We start from the raw sequence: 18,393 nt of genomic DNA on the forward strand, positions 1-18,393 counted from the left end.
TGCAGTAGGTAGACGCTCACCTATGGTGGTATCTACGGGAAAAGGTAATTAAGGTTGTGGAATTGAATGTTCGGTGTTTAAGATATTGGCCGAACTGTATATTGGTTAGCGACTTACCTGCTATTGGTGTGGCAATCAGCAGGTGGTGGATGATGTAGACGGTGTCTTGCTTGTTCAGTGGTCCTGTATGGCTCTTTACAGAGATTAGTCTAGGAGAGACAAGTGGGATAATGCTCAGTTGTCCATTTACTTATTTTTTATTATTTATTTATTAATACCTTTTTATCCATTGTGTGTATTTAGTTTGGTGATACTTAACACCAATATTGAGCTTGGTGGTACCAAACACCAATTTTTAAACTACTCCCTTATTTTACGCGCAATTTTATATCGCCTGTGTATCTCAATAAAAGTCTAATTCTTTTAACCAAGCATCTCTCCCCTTCTTTCTCCAATCTCACTACCATTAGCCTGTAATCTGTTTCAGTAGGCTCCACAATCATGGGGAAGACTGCTGACTTGACAGATGTCCAGAAGGCAGTCATTGACACACTCCACAAGGTCCCAGAGTCTGGAGGAAGAGTGGAGAGGCCACAATCCAAGCTGCTGGAGGTCTAGTGTGAAGTTTCCACAATCAGTGATGGTTTGGGGAGCCATGTCATCTGCTGGTGTAGGTCCACTGTGTTTTATCAAGACCAAATCAGTGCAGCCGTCTACCAGGACATTTTACAGCACTTCATGCTTCCCTCTGCCAACAAGCTTTTTGGAGATGGAAATGTCATTCTCCAGCCGGACTTGGCCCCTGTCCACACGGCCAAAAGTACAATACCTGGTTTACACACAACAGTATCACTGTGCTTGATTGGCAGCAAACTCGCCTGACCTTAACCCCATAGAGAATCTATTATAGAGAATCTATGGGGTATTGTCAAGAGGAAGATGAGAGACCCCAGACCCAACAATGCAGACGAGCTGAAGGCTGCTATCAAAGCAACCTGGGCTTCCATAACCCCTCAGCAGGGCCACAGGCTGATCGCCTCCATGCCACATTGCCGCATTGATGCAGTAATTGATGCAGAAGGAGTCCGACCAAGTATTAAGAGCATTTACTGAACATATATTTCAGTTGTCGTTGTCCTGCTGGAAGGTGAATCTACGCTCCAATCTCAAGTCTTTTGCAGCCTCTAACAGGTTTTCCTCCAGGATTGTCCTGTATTTAGCTCCATCCATCTTCTCATCAACTCTGACCAGCTTCTCTGCCTCTGCTGAAGAAGTCTCCCCACAGCAGTATGCTGCACCCACCATGTAGACTGTGGGGATGGTGTTTTCAGTGTGATGTGCAGTGTTAGTTTTCCGTCACACACAGTGTTTTGCATTTAGTCTGAAAAGTTCTGCTTTGGTCTCATCTGACCAGAGCCCCTTCTTCCACATGCTCGCTGTGTCCCCTACATGGCTTATAGCAAACTGAAAACTGGACTTCTCATGGCTTTCAAAAATGGCTTTCTTCTGACCACTGTTCCATGAAGGCAATATTTGTGGAGTACATGACTAATAGTTGTCCTGTCGACAGATTCTCCCACTCTCTGGAGTGACCATGGGCCTCTTGGCTGCTTTTCTAATTGGTGCTCTCCTTGCTTGGGATGTCAGTTTAGGTGGACGGCCATGTCTTGGTAGGTTTGCAGTTGCTCCATGCTCCTTGCATTTTTGGATGATGGATTGCACAGTGCTCCGTGAGATGTTCAGAGCTTGGGCTATATTTTTATAACCTAACCCTGCTTTACTCTTCTGCACATCTTTATCCCTGACCTGTCTGGTGAGCTCCTTGGTTTTCATGATGCTGTTTGATCCCTAATGTTCTCACACAAACCTCTGATGTATTCACAGAACAACTGTAGTTATACTGAGAATAAATTACCCACAGGTGGACTTAATTTACTAATCATGTGACTTCTGGAGGTGATTGGTCGCTCAGGATTTTATTTAGGGGCATCAGACTACAGGGGGCTGAATACAAATGCACCTCACAACTTTCAGATTTATATTTTTAAAACAATTCGAAAACCCTGTATCATTTCCTTTACACTTCACAAACACTTGCTACTTTTTGTTGGTATCACATAAAATTCCAATAAATAACATTTAAGTTTGTGGGTGTAATATGAAAAAATGTGGAAAAGTTCATGGGGTATGAATACATTTTCAAGGCACTGTATATACATACTCCTTTCTATATCCTCCTCCCTATATATATATATATATATATATACTCTATATCACCCTCTGTATATCTGTGTCCTTCATATCATCCTCTCAGTATATCTATATCCTTTTCCCTGTATATCTATATACTCCATATCCTCCTCTGTATATCTACAGTATATCCTTCTCTCTGTAAATATACAGTGGGTACAGAAAGTATTCAGACCCCTTTCAATTTTTCACTCTTTGTTTCATTGCAGCCATTTGGTAAATTCTAAAAAGTTCATTTTTTTCTCATTAAAGTCCACTCTGCACCCCATCTTCACTGAAAAAAACAGAAATGTAGAAATTTTTGCAAATTTATTAAAAAAGAAAAACTGAAATATCACATGGTCATAAGTATTTAGACCCTTAGCTCAGACACTCATATGTAAGTCACATGCTGTCCATTTCCTTGTGATCCTCCTTGAGATGGTTCTACTCCTTCATTGGAGTCCAGCTGTGTTTAATTAAACTGATAAGACTTGATTTGGAAAGGCACACACCTGTCTATATAAGACCTCACAGCTCACAGTGCATGTCAGACCAAATGAGAATCATGACCTCAAAGAAACTGCCCAAGGAGCTTAGAGACAGAATTGTGGCAAGGCACAGATCTGGCCAAGGTTACAAAAGAATTTTTGCATTACTCAAGGTTCCTAAGAGCACAGTGGCCTCCATAATCCTTAAATGGAAGAAGTTTGGGACCACAAGAAGTCTTCCTAGACCTGGCCGTCCAGCCAAACTGAGCAATCGTGGGAGAAGAGCCTTGGTGAGAGAGACAAAGAAGAACCCCAAGATCACTGTGGCTGAGCTCCAGAGATGCAGCAGGGAGATGGGAGAAAGTTCCACAAGGTCAACTATCACTGCAGCCCTCCACCAGTCGAGCCTTTATGGCAGAGTGGCCTGACGGAAGCCTCTCCTCAGTGCAAGACATATGAAAGCCGCATAGAGTTTGCTCGAAAACACATGAAGGACTCCCAGACTATGAGAAATAAGATTCTCTGGTCTGATGAGACGAAGATAGAACTTTTTGGTGATAATTCTAAGCGGTATGTGTGGAGAAAATCAGGCACTGCTCATCACCTGGCCAATACAATCCCAACAGTGAAACATGGTGGTGGCAGCATCATGCTATGGGGGTGTTTTTCAGCTGCAGGGACAGGACGACTGGTTGCAATTGAAGGAAACATGAATGCGGCCAAGTACAGAGATATCCTGCATGAAAACCTCTTCCAGAGTGCTGCGGACCTCAGACTTGGCCGAAGGTTCACCTTCCAACAAGACAATGACCCTAAACACACAGCTAAAATAACAAAGGAGTGGCTTAAGAACAACTCTGTGACCATTCTTGACTGGCCCAGCCAGAGCCCTGACCTAAACCCAATTGAGCATCTCTGGAGAGACCTGAAAATGGCTGTCCACCAACGTTCACCATCCAACCTGACGGAACTGGAGAGGATCTGCAAGGAAGAATGGCAGAGGATCCCCAAATCCAGGTGTGAAAAACTTGTTGCATCATTCCCAAGAAGACTCATGGCTGTACTAGCTCAAAAGGGGCTTCTACTCAATACTGGGCAAAGGGTCTGAATACTTATGACCATGTGATATTTCAGTTTTTCTTTTTTAATAAATTTGCAAAAATTTCTACATTTCTGTTTTTTTCAGTCAAGATGGGGTGCAGAGTGTACTTTAATGAGAAAAAAATTAACTTTTTAGAATTTACCAAATGGCTGCAATGAAACAAAGAGTGAAAAATTTAAAGGGGTCTGAATACTTTCCGTACCCACTGTATATATACTCCTATGTATGTGTATATATATATATATATATATATATATATATATATATATATATATATATATATATCGCCTTCTCTGTATATCTATATCCTCCTCTCAGTATACATATATTTATACATTCTCCTCTCTGTATATCTGTAGCCTCCTCCCTGTAGAACTATAGACTATATACTTCTCTCTGTAAATATATATCCTCCTCAGTTTTCTCTCATTATTTACTGTTGGGCCTATTTTGCTGTCTTTTTCGCAGCCTCCATCTTCCTCATCCTCAGGGCCGTCTCTTGCAGTCTCCATGACCGCCTGTCTCTCAGTGTGACCGCCTGTCTCTCAGTGTGGCCGCCTGTCTCTCAGTGTGACCGCCTGTCTCTCAGTGTGGCCGCCTGTCTCTCAGGGGGAGGCTGATGTAAAGAGACAGGAGGAGGAGGGAGAGGGAGGAGAGAAGGGAGGAGAGAGACAGACAGCTCTAGAGAAAGAGAGGGGGAAGGAGGAGCGGGATGAGACAGCCGGGCAGCCAGAGACAGCCTGTCTGCTGAGCCATCGCATGGAGGAGGCCTGACAGAGAGCGCAGGTGACTGTCACCGACAATGAGGCCGAGAACATAGAGGCGGAGACGGCACCGAGCGCAACTACCGGAGCAAGAGACGGCGGCGACCGGGGAGACAGCAGGAGCGTCCACACCCAGAGCAGGTATATACTGTATACAGCCAGAGCAGGTATATACTGTATACACCCAGAGCAGGTATATACTGTATACACCCAGAGCGGGTATATACCGTACACACCCAGAGCAGGTATATACTGTATACAGCTAGAGCGGGTATATACTGTATACACCCAGAGCGGGTATATACTGTATACACCCAGAGCGGGTATATACTGTATACACCCAGAGCGGGTATATTCTGTATACAGGCAGAACAGGTATATACTGTATACAGCCAGAGCGGGTATATACTGTATACAGCAGGAGCAGGTATCTACTGTATACAGCCGGAGCAGGTATGTGCTGTACACAGCCGGAGCGGGTATGTGCTGTACACAGCCGGAGCAGGTATGTGCTGTACACAGCCGGAGCGGGTATGTGCTGTACACAGCCGGAGCGGGTATATACTGTATACAGCCAGAGCGGGTATATACTGTATACAGCCAGAGCGGGTATATACTGTATACAGCCGGAGCGGGTATGTGCTGTACACAGCCGGAGCAGGTATATTCTGTATACAGGCAGAGCGGGTATGTGCTGTACACAGGCAGAGCGGGTATGTGCTGTATACAGCCGGAGCGGGTATATGCTGTATACAGCCGGAGCAGGTATATTCTGTATACAGCCGGAGCGGGTATGTGCTGTATACAGCCAGAGCGGGTATGTGCTGTACACAGGCAGAGCGGGTATGTGCTGTACACAGCCGGAGCAGGTATATTCTGTACACAGCCGGAGCGGGTATGTGCTGTACACAGCCGGAGCGGGTATGTGCTGTATACAGCCGGAGCGGGTATGTGCTGTATACAGCCGGAGCGGGTATATGCTGTATACAGCCGGAGCGGGTATGTACTGTATACAGCCAGAGCAGGTATATACTGTATACAGCCGGAGCAGGTATGTGCTGTACACAGCCGGAGCAGGTATATTCTGTATACAGCCGGAGCGGGTATGTGCTGTATACAGCCAGAGCGGGTATGTGCTGTACACAGGCAGAGCGGGTATGTGCTGTATACAGCCGGAGCGGGTATATGCTGTATACAGCCGGAGCGGGTATGTACTGTATACAGCCAGAGCAGGTATATACTGTATACAGCCGGAGCAGGTATGTGCTGTACACAGCCGGAGCAGGTATATTCTGTATACAGCCAGAGCGGGTATGTGCTATACACAGGCAGAGCGGGTATGTGCTGTACACAGCCAAAGCGGGTATGTGCTGTATACCGCCAGAGCGGGTATATGCTGTATACAGCCGGAGCGGGTATGTGCTGTATACAGCCGGAGTGGGTATGTGCTGTATACAGAAAACAAAAGGTCCCATATAATTAAACAGATGAACTCGTGATGCCACGATCAGGCGTCCGGGCTCATTGACATAACTCTATGGAGAAATGAACTGGAGAATATGAGAAAGAGAGAAAATGCAAAATATGTTATTAGATCAAAGTGGTAAAACATAAAACAGCGAAAAAGTCACGTAAAACCAGGACAAAAAAATGAGGGAATGAAACCCTCCTGCAGACGTTTATAAAGTGTCTAGTGCTTAAATAATTTTAAGAAAATGACAACATGCTCTCAATGTGAGTCTTTATCTAAAGAAAAGCAGAGAGACTCCTGAAATAGAAGTAATTCCTAGGTGGAAATATTACCATACAGCATCAACATGCATCATATATGTTTGAAACGGCTGCATAGTGAAGTACCATGAGCAAGCAAAGCATGTAATGGAATAGACCTTACCCAAAATATGTGCAGGAGGGAACAGGATATTTAAGGGGAAAACAGGGTCCAAAGGGACAACCTCGACACGCGTTTCGACTATAGTATTGTCGCTTTATCAAGGGGAAATGCCTACATACTGTACACAGCCGGAGCGAGTGTATATTGTTTATGATATATACTGTATAAATAGTGGTATATACTGTATATATACAGGATGTGGACACTGCTATATACTGTATAAATAGTGGTATATACTGTATATATACAGGATGTGGACACTGCTATATACTGTATATGTAGAGTGGGCATGTAATGTATACACGGGCCAGGGACGCTGCTGTACACATCTGCTATATACAGTTGTGCTTAAAAGTTTACATACCCCGGCAGAATTTTTCCTTTCTTTGCCTTGTTTCAGAGAATATGAATGATAACAGAAAAAACTTTTTCTCCAGTCATGGTTTTTGGTTGGGTGAAGCCATTTATTGTGAAACTACTGTGTTCTCTCTTTTTAAATCTCAATGACAACCAAAAACATCCAAATGACCCTGATCGAAAGATCACATACCCTGGTGATTTTGGCCTGATAACATGCACAGAATTTGACACGAATGGGTTTGAATGGCTACTAAAGGTAACATCCTCACTTGTGACCTGTTTGCTTGTAATCAGTGTGTGTGCATAAAAGCTGAGTGAGTTTCTGGGATCCAGACAGACTATTGCATCTTTCATCCAGCCACTGTTGTTTCTGGATTGTGAGTCATGGGGAAAGCAAAAGAATTGTCAACAGATCTACGGGAAAAGGTACCGTATTTTTCGGACTATAAGACTCACTTTTTTCCTCCAAAATTTTGGAGGAAAATGGGGGGTGCGTCTTATAGTCCGAATGTTGGGGGGGGGGGGGGTGTGTATATATATGTGGGTTGCGGCAGAGGAGCGGGGCACAGGAGGCAGCAGCTGCCTGCTGCAGCCTACACTGTCCCCGCTGCTAAAGAAATTGCTAAAGAAAATGAATATTCACTGCTCCTTAATAGCGGCATACAGTGTAGCCGCAGCGCGGCTCCTGCTGTTGCCGGAATTGCCTGTGCCCACTGTTAAAAGGCATGAATATTCAACCTCTCTCGACGCCCATGGGCGTCGGGAGGGGGTGAATATTCATGCCCTTTAATAAGCAGGCACACGCGATAGCCCGGCAGCAGCAGGAGCTGCGCTGCAGCTACACAGTGTGCCGGCTATGAAGGAGCATGAAGTCACTGCTCCCTGCGCACACAGTCCCGGTGCAGGGAGCAGTGACTTCCGGCAGCTGATCTCGCCTTGTGAGCCGCGCATGGCAGTGACGTCATGCGCGGCTCACATGTAGAGATCAGTGCGGGCAGACAGGATGCAGCGCTGGAGGAGAGAAGAAAGGTGAATAGGAGTATTTTTTTTTTTTTTTTTTTATGTGCAGCATGATGGGGATTAGGGGGGCCATGTATACCAGGATAAGGATGAGGGGGCCATACATACAAGGGTAAGGATGAGGGGGCTATACATACCAGGGTAACGCTGAGGGGGGCATACATAACAGGATAAAGATGAGGTGGCCATACATACCAGGATAAGGATGAGGGGGCCATACATACCAGGATAAGGATGAGGGGGCCATACATACCAGGATAAGGATGAGGGGGCCATACATACCAGGATAAGGATGAGGGGGCCATACATACCAGGATAAGGATGAGGGGGCCATACATACCAGGATAAGAATGAGGGGGCCATACATACCAGGATAAGAATGAGGGGGCCATACATACCAGGATAAGAATGAGGGTGCCATGCATACCAGGATAGGGATTAGGGGTGCCATGCATACCAGGATAGGGATTAGGGGTGCCATGCATACCAGGATAGGGATGAGGGGTGCCATGCATACCAGGATGGGGATTGCTGTGCCATGCATACCAGGGTGGGGATTGCTGTGCCATGCATACCAGGCTAGGGATGAGGGGTGCCATGCATACCAGGATAGGGATGAGGGGGGCCATGCATACCAGGATAGGGATGAGGGGTGCCATGCATACCAGGATAGGGATGAGACCAAAATGTAACTTTTTGGCCACAACCATAAACCTTACATTTGGAGAGAAATCAACAAGGCCTATGATGAAAGGAACACCATTCCTACAGTAAAGCATGGAGTTGGATCACTGATGTTTTGGGGATGTGTGAGCTACAAAGGCACAGGAAACTTGGTAAAAGTTGAAGGAAAGATGAATGCAGCACATTATCAGCAAATACTGGAGGCAAATTTGCACTCATCAGCCCGGAAGCTGCACATGGGACATACTTGGATGTTCCAAATGACAACGATCCAAAACACAAGGCCAAGTCGACCTGTCATTGGCTACAGGAGAACAAAGTGAAGGTTCTGGAGTGGCCATCTCAGTCTCCTGACCTCAATATCATTGAGCCCCTCTGGAGAGATCTCAAGCGCGCAGTTCATGCTAGACAGCCCAGGAATTTACAGGAACTGGAGGCTTTTTGCCAAGAAGAATGGGCAGCTTTACCATCAGAGAAAATAAAGAACCTCATCCACAACTACCACAATAGACTTCAAGCTGTCATTGATGTTAGAGGGGGCAATACACGGTATTAAGAACTGGGGTATGTGAACTTTTGATCAGGGTCATTTGGATGTTTTTGGTTGTCATTAAGATTTAAAAAGAGACAACACAGTCATTTGACAATAAATGGCTTCACCCAACCAATAACCATGAGTGGAGAAAAAGTTTTTTGTTATCATTCATATTCTCTGAAACAAGGCCAAGAAAGGAAAAATACTGCTGGGGTATGTAAACTTTTGAGCAGAACTGTACATCGTGTACACACTCTGACTACACTGTATATAGTACATACTGCACCTTCTTTATACCTCTGTGCTGTGGCCATATTCTACCTGTGACACGACCCTGCTGTATACATGGTATAGAGGTATATACCACTTCCCCTGGTTACAGCCCGTATACAGATCATATAGGTGACCTATAATACTCTGGGGTATTCTTGCTTCATGTACTCGGGGGATTTTACCACCTTTTGATCGGAGCGATATATTTCTTGCCCGTGTGGCTGTATACATATATACCTCCCTCCCATGTGCAGTCTGTAGTGAGCGAGCGCCATCGGGAGGAATTCACTATAGTTTCCACGTGATATAAACCTGCATGCTCTGTAAGAGGAGCGTGTACGGGGGGAGTCGCGGAGGTGTTACACTTTACTCAGACATAGAGGCCCGTTCCCGGGGGTCTTCTTTATGATTGTAGAGCGTCCGCGCCGCTGGCAGCAGTCAGGATGGAGATCGTGTATCCGGCCGTGGTGCAACTTGAGATGTTTGTCCTTGTGCGGATATTTCCCGCCATGATAAACGCTGAGCGGCGGAGATGCGTCCTGAGCCGCAGAGGAGAACTCGAAACCAGGGCTACATGTCCTATTATACAATCACTACAACCCCCAACATCCGCACGTTACAATGATGTCACTTTTTTACAAGACTTAGTTGGTTTCATACAACTTTTTCCATATCTTAGTGACATGTGAGAAGTTTTGATCTGTGGGGTGCGATGCCCCCCACCACCCCCCCTATAAAACCCGCGCGTCGGAGGCTTTTCTCATCTGATTGCCCATGGATACGTCCTGTGGTTCTATAATGACAGGTCAGCACATGCTCAGTAGATACAAGACGGCGCGTGTCATGGTCACCCTGTCCTCTCCGTACAGGGTGGACACGTGCACAGCTATCCTCCTCTCTGAGAAATACCAGCCATTAAACCACTAATGGTGAAGCGTGAATAATCGTCCATGTTACAATGGCCGCCTCCTTCTATTAAACACAAAGTAAATACATCCGGGCCTTCATCTGCGTCGTCCCAAAGAGAGACCGGCTCTGTGGTCCATAGCAACCAATCACAGCTCAGCTTTCATTTTTTAAACAGCTTTGGTAAAATGAAAGCTGCGATGTGATTGGTTGCTATGGGCAACAAAGCTCTAGGACAGCAGATATAAACCTGAACACAGGGCGGAGGGGACAAAATTATATATTAATACAATAAACTAAGTATCGTCATACCAACGTCTCCTCCCAACAGCTCTGCATCCCCCCCCGGTCTCTACTCTGTGATCTGGAGAAGAAGCAGGGGGTTCTGGGAAATGTAGTTTGTAGTGGTCACTAATGCGCAGAGACGCAATTATGGAGAACGTGGAGCTGGAAAAAGATGGAAGAACTAGAGGGGTTATTCAGCTACAGGGAGTTTGAGAAAAATAATCGATCCTCGGATGACCCCTTTAAGGAGGGGCTACGTTGCCAGTTTGGTCGCGCCTTGGAAATCTCTGTATACTGCTGCTAGATATCAGCATAATGCAAGCAAGTCGCAAAAAGTCAGGACCAGGGGGACATTTTGCAATTTGCTGGTTGCATTCGTGAAAATTTGCGATACGGCAGCGTTATGTTGCGATATATCAGCGGCATACAGCGATATTTCGTGGTGTCGTGGCCAATGTCGCCGTCTCGCACCAACTTAGAGGGGCTGTCCGGGATTCACGGTAACTGGGGAAGGAACTGAAAATGGATGAAGTCATAAAAAGCCCATTTCTCATCTTTCTCCCATTTTTTTGTGTGATTTCTTCCAGTTTCCATGTTGCTCATCATGTGACGCTGACATCAATCTGAGTATGTGATTGCGGTACGGTGTAAAAGAACGAAAAAGACAAAAGTGAGTGTAACGTCCCTGCCGGAGGATTACATGATGGGGGTGGGAGTCGCGATGACGGCAGCAGGGAGGGGTGTACGGCCCACAGGGGCGGCACAGTGTTATTAAGAGGGTATTCCGGACGCCATTCTATGTAAGGCCGGCCCTGGTTGCATCCGGAATGGTGTCCTACTCTGTGGGATCGAATATTGCACAGGTATTACTAGTGCAAGGTCGTAGCATGAGCTAAAGGGACAATCGCCTGAGGGTCTTCAACTCCCGTATTTACACCCTGCAAAAATCGCCATCTAACCCTGTTTGTCTCCAACCTGTGCAAACCTACAACTCCATTGTGTCCATCTCCCATTTTCCTCCTCTTCTCTTTCTCTCTTATCGTCACGTTCTTACTCTTGGTCTCGGTCTCTTCCTCCAGATGGTTTGCAGTCTCCATCTTTTCCTCGCGCTCTTGCTGTCTCCTGTCTACGGATCAGTGAACAACAGCACAACAGGTGAGATGCAGGGACGCAGGACAAAGCGCCAGACGGGGCCGACAAGTGTCAGGTCTGAGGAGTCAGGAAGGTGGAACCAAGACCTGATGTCATAGATGTCAGGACATAGAGAGGACGAACAGGGGGGGGGGGGGGATAGAGATGTCAGGATATAGGGGAGGACAGACAGGGGGGATAGAGATGTCAGGATATAGAGGAGGACGAGCAGGGGGGATAGAGATGTCAGGATATAGAGGAGGACGAGCAGGGGGGATAGAGATGTCAGGATATAGAGGAGGACAAACGGGGGATAGAGATGTCAGGATATAGAGGAGGACAAACAGGGGGGATAGAGATGTCAGGATATAGGGGAGAACCAGGGTGTGATAGAGATTTCAGGATATACAGAGGGTGACCAGGGGGGATAGAGATGTCAGGATATAGAGGAGGACGAACAGGGGGGATAGAGATGTCAGGATATAGAGGAGGACGAGCAGGGGGGATAGAGATGTCAGGATATAGAGGAGGACGAGCAGGGGGGATAGAGATGTCAGGATATAGAGGAGGACGAGCAGGGGGGATAGAGATGTCAGGATATAGAGGAGGACAAACGGGGGATAGAGATGTCAGGATATAGAGGAGGACAAACAGGGGGGATAGAGATGTCAGGATATAGAGGAGGACAAACAGGGGGGATAGAGATGTCAGGATATAGGGGAGAACCAGGGTGTGATAGAGATTTCAGGATATACAGAGGGTGACCAGGGGGGATAGAGATGTCAGGATATAGAGGAGGACGAACAGGGGGGATAGAGATGTCAGGATATAGAGGAGGACGAGCAGGGGGGATAGAGATGTCAGGATATAGAGGAGGACGAGCAGGGGGGATAGAGATGTCAGGATATAGAGGAGGACAAACGGGGGATAGAGATGTCAGGATATAGAGGAGGACAAACAGGGGGGATAGAGATGTCAGGATATAGGGGAGAACCAGGGTGTGATAGAGATTTCAGGATATACAGAGGGTGACCAGGGGGGATAGAGATGTCAGGATATAGAGGAGGACGAACAGGGGGGATAGAGATGTCAGGATATAGAGGAGGACGAGCAGGGGGGATAGAGATGTCAGGATATAGAGGAGGACGAGCAGGGGGGATAGAGATGTCAGGATATAGAGGAGGACAAACGGGGGATAGAGATGTCAGGATATAGAGGAGGACAAACAGGGGGGATAGAGATGTCAGGATATAGAGGAGGACAAACAGGGGGGATAGAGATGTCAGGATATAGGGGAGAACCAGGGTGTGATAGAGATTTCAGGATATACAGAGGGTGACCAGGGGGGATAGAGATGTCAGGATATAGAGGAGGACGAACAGGGGGGATAGAGATGTCAGGATATAGAGGAGGACGAGCAGGGGGGATAGAAATGTCAGGATATAGAGGAGGACAAACGGGGGATAGAGATGTCAGGATATAGAGGAGGACAAACAGGGGGGATAGAGATGTCAGGATATAGAGGAGGACAAACGGGGGATAGAGATGTCAGGATATAGAGGAGGACGAGCAGGGGGTATAGAGATGTCAGGATATAGAGGAGGACGAGCAGGGGGGATAGAGATGTCAGGATATAGAGGAGGACAAACAGGGGGTATAGAGATGTCAGGATATAGAGGAGGACGAGCAGGGGGGATAGAGATGTCAGGATATAGAGGAGGACGAGCAGGGGGGATAGAGATGTCAGGATATAGAGGAGGACGAGCAGGGGGGATAGAGATGTCAGGATATAGAGGAGGACGAGCAGGGGGGATAGAGATGTCAGGATATAGAGGAGGACGAGCAGGGGGGATAGAGATGTCAGGATATAGAGGAGGACGAGCAGGGGGGATAGAGATGTCAGGATATAGAGGAGGACGAGCAGGGGGGATAGAGATGTCAGGATATAGGGGATAACCGGGGTGTGATGGAGATGTCAGGATATACAGTGGTGACCAAAAGTTTTGTATTTTTTTAATAGTGCGATTCCTTCTGTCTGGTTCCTGTGACGCCTTTTCCCTGGTGATGAATTGAATGTGCATGAAGTTGTCGTCATACAAGACCTTCATTTTACCCACAATGCTTGTGAATATAGGTCTGGTCATTTAATTAAAGAAAACTGACAGCCAGAAATTTTGCATCTACTATTTATTGATCACAACATAGAGAGTAATTCATTGCTTACAATCCATAACTTACTGCTCCACACCGACGAGGCATTGAAGCCACTTGGGTATTCAAGACGTCTTGAGGGATCTTGCTCCATTTGCTAATCTGCAAACAATTCCTTATTGCTCTGGGTACAGGCCCCAACTCGTCGCCCTAACTTTTCCCATGTTTGGCGACTCACTTTGACTCCATATTCTTCCTTCATTTCGTGTGAAATCTGTACAGCATTTTTATGGACATCAGATACTGACTTTTTCTTAATAATGTGATCAGCTCTGGAGGAAGTTCTCCGTGGTCGTCTACTTCTAGGTTTCTCAGCTGTTCCAGAACCTTCTTTTTCTTTCTTTAATATACCTGACACTTGACTCTGAGAACAGGTGAATCCATAGCTCCTCTTTTTGGCTTTTCCCTGACTTCACTCTCAGAATAATAAGCTTCCTGACATCTGGTGATAGATTTGGCTTTGTCTTTAACATGTTTTAACCTAAAAACACACAAAAAATAAATAAAAATTTATTTTAGGCAAAATTCGACTACCCATGAAAAAATTTGCAAAACATTTGGCCCCTCAAATGCTGAAAACTGACACATAAGGGGACAAAATAATGTCACACACAATTTTATTCTTTATAGCTGACCTCCATTTGCTTCCGGTTTACTAAAATCACCAGGAAAATGTCCTCACAACAACCAGACAGAAGGAATCACAATTGAAAAAAAAACAAAACTAAACTTTTGGTCGCCGTTGTAGAGGAGGACCTGGGTGTGATGGAGATGTCGGGATGTAGAGGAGGACCGGGGTGTGACAGAGATGTCGGGATGTAGAGGAGGACCGGGGTGTGATGGAGATGTCGGGATGTAGAGGAGGACCGGGGTGTGATGGAGATGTCGAGATGTAGAGGAGGACCAGGGTGTGATGGAGATGTTGGGATGTAGAGGAGGACCAGGGTGTGATGGAGATGTCGGGATGTAGAGGAGGACCGGGGTGTGATGGAGATGTCGGGATGTAGAGGAGGACCGGGGTGTGATGGAGATGTCGGGATGTAGAGGAGGACCGGGGTATGATGGAGATGTCGGGATGTAGAGGAGGACCGGGGTATGATGGAGATGTCGGGATGTAGAGGAGGACCGGGGTGTGATGGAGATGTCGGGATGTAGAGGAGGACCAGGGTGTGATGGAGATGTCGAGATGTAGAGGAGGACCGGGGTGTGATGGAGATGTCGGGATGTAGAGGAGGACCGGGGTATGATGGAGATGTCGGGATGTAGAGGAGGACCGGGGTGTGATGGAGATGTCGGGATGTAGAGGAGGACCAGGGTGTGATGGAGATGTCGGGATGTAGAGGAGGACCGGGGTGTGATGGAGATGTCGAGATGTAGAGGAGGACCAGGGTGTGATGGAGATGTCGGGATGTAGAGGAGGACCAGGGTGTGATGGAGATGTCGGGATGTAGAGGAGGACCAGGGTGTGATGGAGATGTCGGGATGTAGAGGAGGACCGGGGTATGATGGAGATGTCGGGATGTAGAGGAGGACCGGGGTGTGATGGAGATGTCGGGATGTAGAGGAGGACCTGGGTGTGATGGAGATGTCGGGATGTAGAGGAGGACCTGGGTGTGATGGAGATGTCGGGATGTAGAGGAGGACCTGGGTGTGATGGAGATGTCGGGATGTAGAGGAGGACCGGGGTGTGATGGAGATGTCGAGATGTAGAGGAGGACCAGGGTGTGATGGAGATGTCGGGATGTAGAGGAGGACCGGGGTGTGATGGAGATATCGGCATGTAGAGGAGGACCGGGGTGTGATGGAGATGTCGGGATGTAGAGGAGGACCGGGGTGTGATGGAGATATCGGCATGTAGAGGAGGACCGGGGTGTGACGGAGATGTCGGGATGTAATGCTTTGCTGTCCCCTCTCTGTCGTTGCAGGCTGCCGTATCATACACCCCCCTCGGGACGGAGGGATACGTTACCGGGGCCTGACTCTCACTCAGGTAAAAGCGGTTGAGTATCTCCCTGTGGATTATGAGATTGAATTTGTCTGTCGAGGGGAGCGGGAGATTTCTGGGCCAAAAGTACGAAAGTGCCAGCTGGACGGGACATGGACGGATATGGACAAACCTAGCCGCTGCCGTAAGTACAAGTCACCGGTCACTCAGCACATACCTGCTCCGCTCCTCCACCATTCACTGCAACTAAAGTGCAACTGCAAGGGACTTCTCCAGTCCTGGGATCCAGCGCGCCCACCACCAGATCTTACCCCAGTTCTAGGGATACCGAGACATCCGGGGTTATACCACCGAGGTTCAGGGCTGGATGATGTGCAGAATACTCCCTCTGCTGGATGATGTGGAGAATGCTCCCTCTGCTGGATGATGTGGAGAATGCTCCCTCTGCTGGATGATGTGGAGAATGCTCCCTCTGCTGGATGATGTGGAGAATGCTCCCTCTGCTGGATGATGTGGAGAATGCTCCCTCTGCTGGATGATGTGGAGAATACTCTCTCTGCTGGATGATGTGAAGAATACTCCCTGTGCTGGATGATGAGGGCTGCGCTCCCTGTGCTGGATGATGAGGGCAGCGCTCCCTGTGCTGGATGATGAGGGCTGGGCTCCCTGTGCTGGATGATGAGGGCAGCGCTCCCTCGGCTGGATGATGAGGGCAGCGCTCCCTCGGCTGGGTGATGAGGGCAGCGCTCCCTCGGCTGGGTGATGAGGGCAGCGCTCCCTCGGCTGGGTGATGAGGGCAGCGCTCCCTCGGCTGGGTGATGAGGGCAGCGCTCCCTCGGCTGGGTGATGAGGGCAGCGCTCCCTCGGCTGGGTGATGAGGGCAGCGCTCCCTCGGCTGGGTGATGAGGGCAGCGCTCCCTCGGCTGGGTGATGAGGGCAGCGCTCCCTCGGCTGGGTGATGAGGGCAGCGCTCCCTCGGCTGGGTGATGAGGGCGGCGCTCCCTCGGCTGGATGATGAGGGCTTATTAGAGCCGACCATGAAATGGCAGACCATTCGGAAAACATATCATTTACCCAAAGGGCGAACAAAAACCCGAATTAGATGGTCCTAAAAATCAAAAACAATACAATTACCGTAATTAAAAATCCTTTATTAAGCAACCATTGGTTATATGGTGGCACTGTACAAAAGGGAGTGCACACATGCCGAAAATTGGCAAGGATTGTGTATCAAATATACCATGATAAAAAATATACAATAAAATGTATTATTGAAAATCCAGACCATGAGTTAATAAAAATAGTAAAAATGATGTCAATACAACCTACATATAGACATCAAAGGGGCCCTATAGACATCAAAGGGGGCCTATAGACATCAAAGGGGGCCTATAGACATCAAAGGGGGCCCATCATGTTAGATCTGATAACTGCTCATATAAAAACAGCCTCAACTGTAAGACAAAATTGATACCTAGTATATAATTGTAATTCCCAGTAACCACCACTAGATGGCATGGATAATATCTCTGAAGTGTGGTATAAGCAGCCTATATATGATGTTCACCTAAAGAACTAAATGTATATACTATATTGATTAAAGCAGGCTGAGATGACCTGACATTAGCCACCAAAGCAACCAAACATGTGTATTGGGGTCTTTTCTATGAACCACACTAGTGTGAGCTGGACTATGGCAGCACGGTGGCTCAGTGGTTGGCACCATTGTTTTGCTGCGCTGGGGTCCTGGGTTCAAATCCCACCTAGGACAAAATATGCAAGGAGTCTGTATGTTCTCCCCGTGTTTGTGTGGGTTTCCTCCAGGTTCTCCGGTTTCCTCCCACACTCCAAAGACATACTGATAGGGAATCTAGATTGTGAGCCCCAGTGGGGACAGTGCCAGTAATGTCTGTAAATTGTCTTAATTGTAAAGTGCTGCGGAATATGTTGGCGCTATATAAATAAAAAGATGATGATTATTATTAAAGATTATTATGTATCACATCCTAAAAATCTTTCAGGACCACCCAGGCAAAAGTAGGTGTAATGCCTGGTGGTCCTGAAGGACTGTGCATGGCGCACCAAACCCCAACGCGCGTTTCGGCTATTCCTTCGTTCATAGGGTGCCACTAGTGTGGTTCATAGTAAAGACTCAAATACACGTTTGGTTGCTTTGGTGGCTAATGTCAGGTCATCTCAGCCTGCTTTAACTATAGCACTTACCAGATCTAACATGATAGGCCCACTTTGATGTCTATATGTAGGTTGTAATGACATAATTTTTACTATTTTTTTATTAACTCATGGTCTGGATTTTCAATAATACATTTTTTGTATATTTTTTATTATTGTATATTTGATACACAATCCTTGCTAATTTTCAGTGTGGATGCACTCCCTTTTGTACAGTGCCACCGTGGGACAGGGGTCGTATATACTTCCCATGTGGAGGTCGGGGACCGACTTTTGGCCTCTTTTTGGGCAGTGGACTCCTATGGAGACATTGTGTGTGTACAGCAAAGGATTTTCAGGAGCGCAGGAAATGTAGGGAGAGCGCAACAGT

At 47.2% G+C, this 18,393-nt stretch overlaps 1 protein-coding gene across 1 annotated transcript in view; it reads left to right on the top strand.

Annotated features, from left to right (window-relative positions):
* Positions 1-4,451: 4,451 nt before the first annotated feature.
* GABBR1 (gamma-aminobutyric acid type B receptor subunit 1) overlaps positions 4,452-18,393 on the top strand; it is a 109,299-nt gene continuing 95,357 nt past the window's right edge. Inside the window, exons 1-4 of the mRNA XM_073642025.1 lie at positions 4,452-4,727; positions 11,131-11,213; positions 11,623-11,698; positions 15,811-16,014. Coding sequence (XP_073498126.1) covers positions 11,623-11,698; positions 15,811-16,014 — 280 coding nt within the window. The 5' untranslated portion in view covers positions 4,452-4,727; positions 11,131-11,213. The remainder of the gene's footprint in view (positions 4,728-11,130; positions 11,214-11,622; positions 11,699-15,810; positions 16,015-18,393) is intronic.

This window comes from Phyllobates terribilis, unplaced genomic scaffold, assembly GCF_046119375.1.
Source record: "Phyllobates terribilis strain yellow unplaced genomic scaffold, ASM4611937v1 Scaffold_7__3_contigs__length_470593459, whole genome shotgun sequence".
NCBI classification, from domain to species: Eukaryota; Metazoa; Chordata; class Amphibia; order Anura; family Dendrobatidae; genus Phyllobates; species Phyllobates terribilis.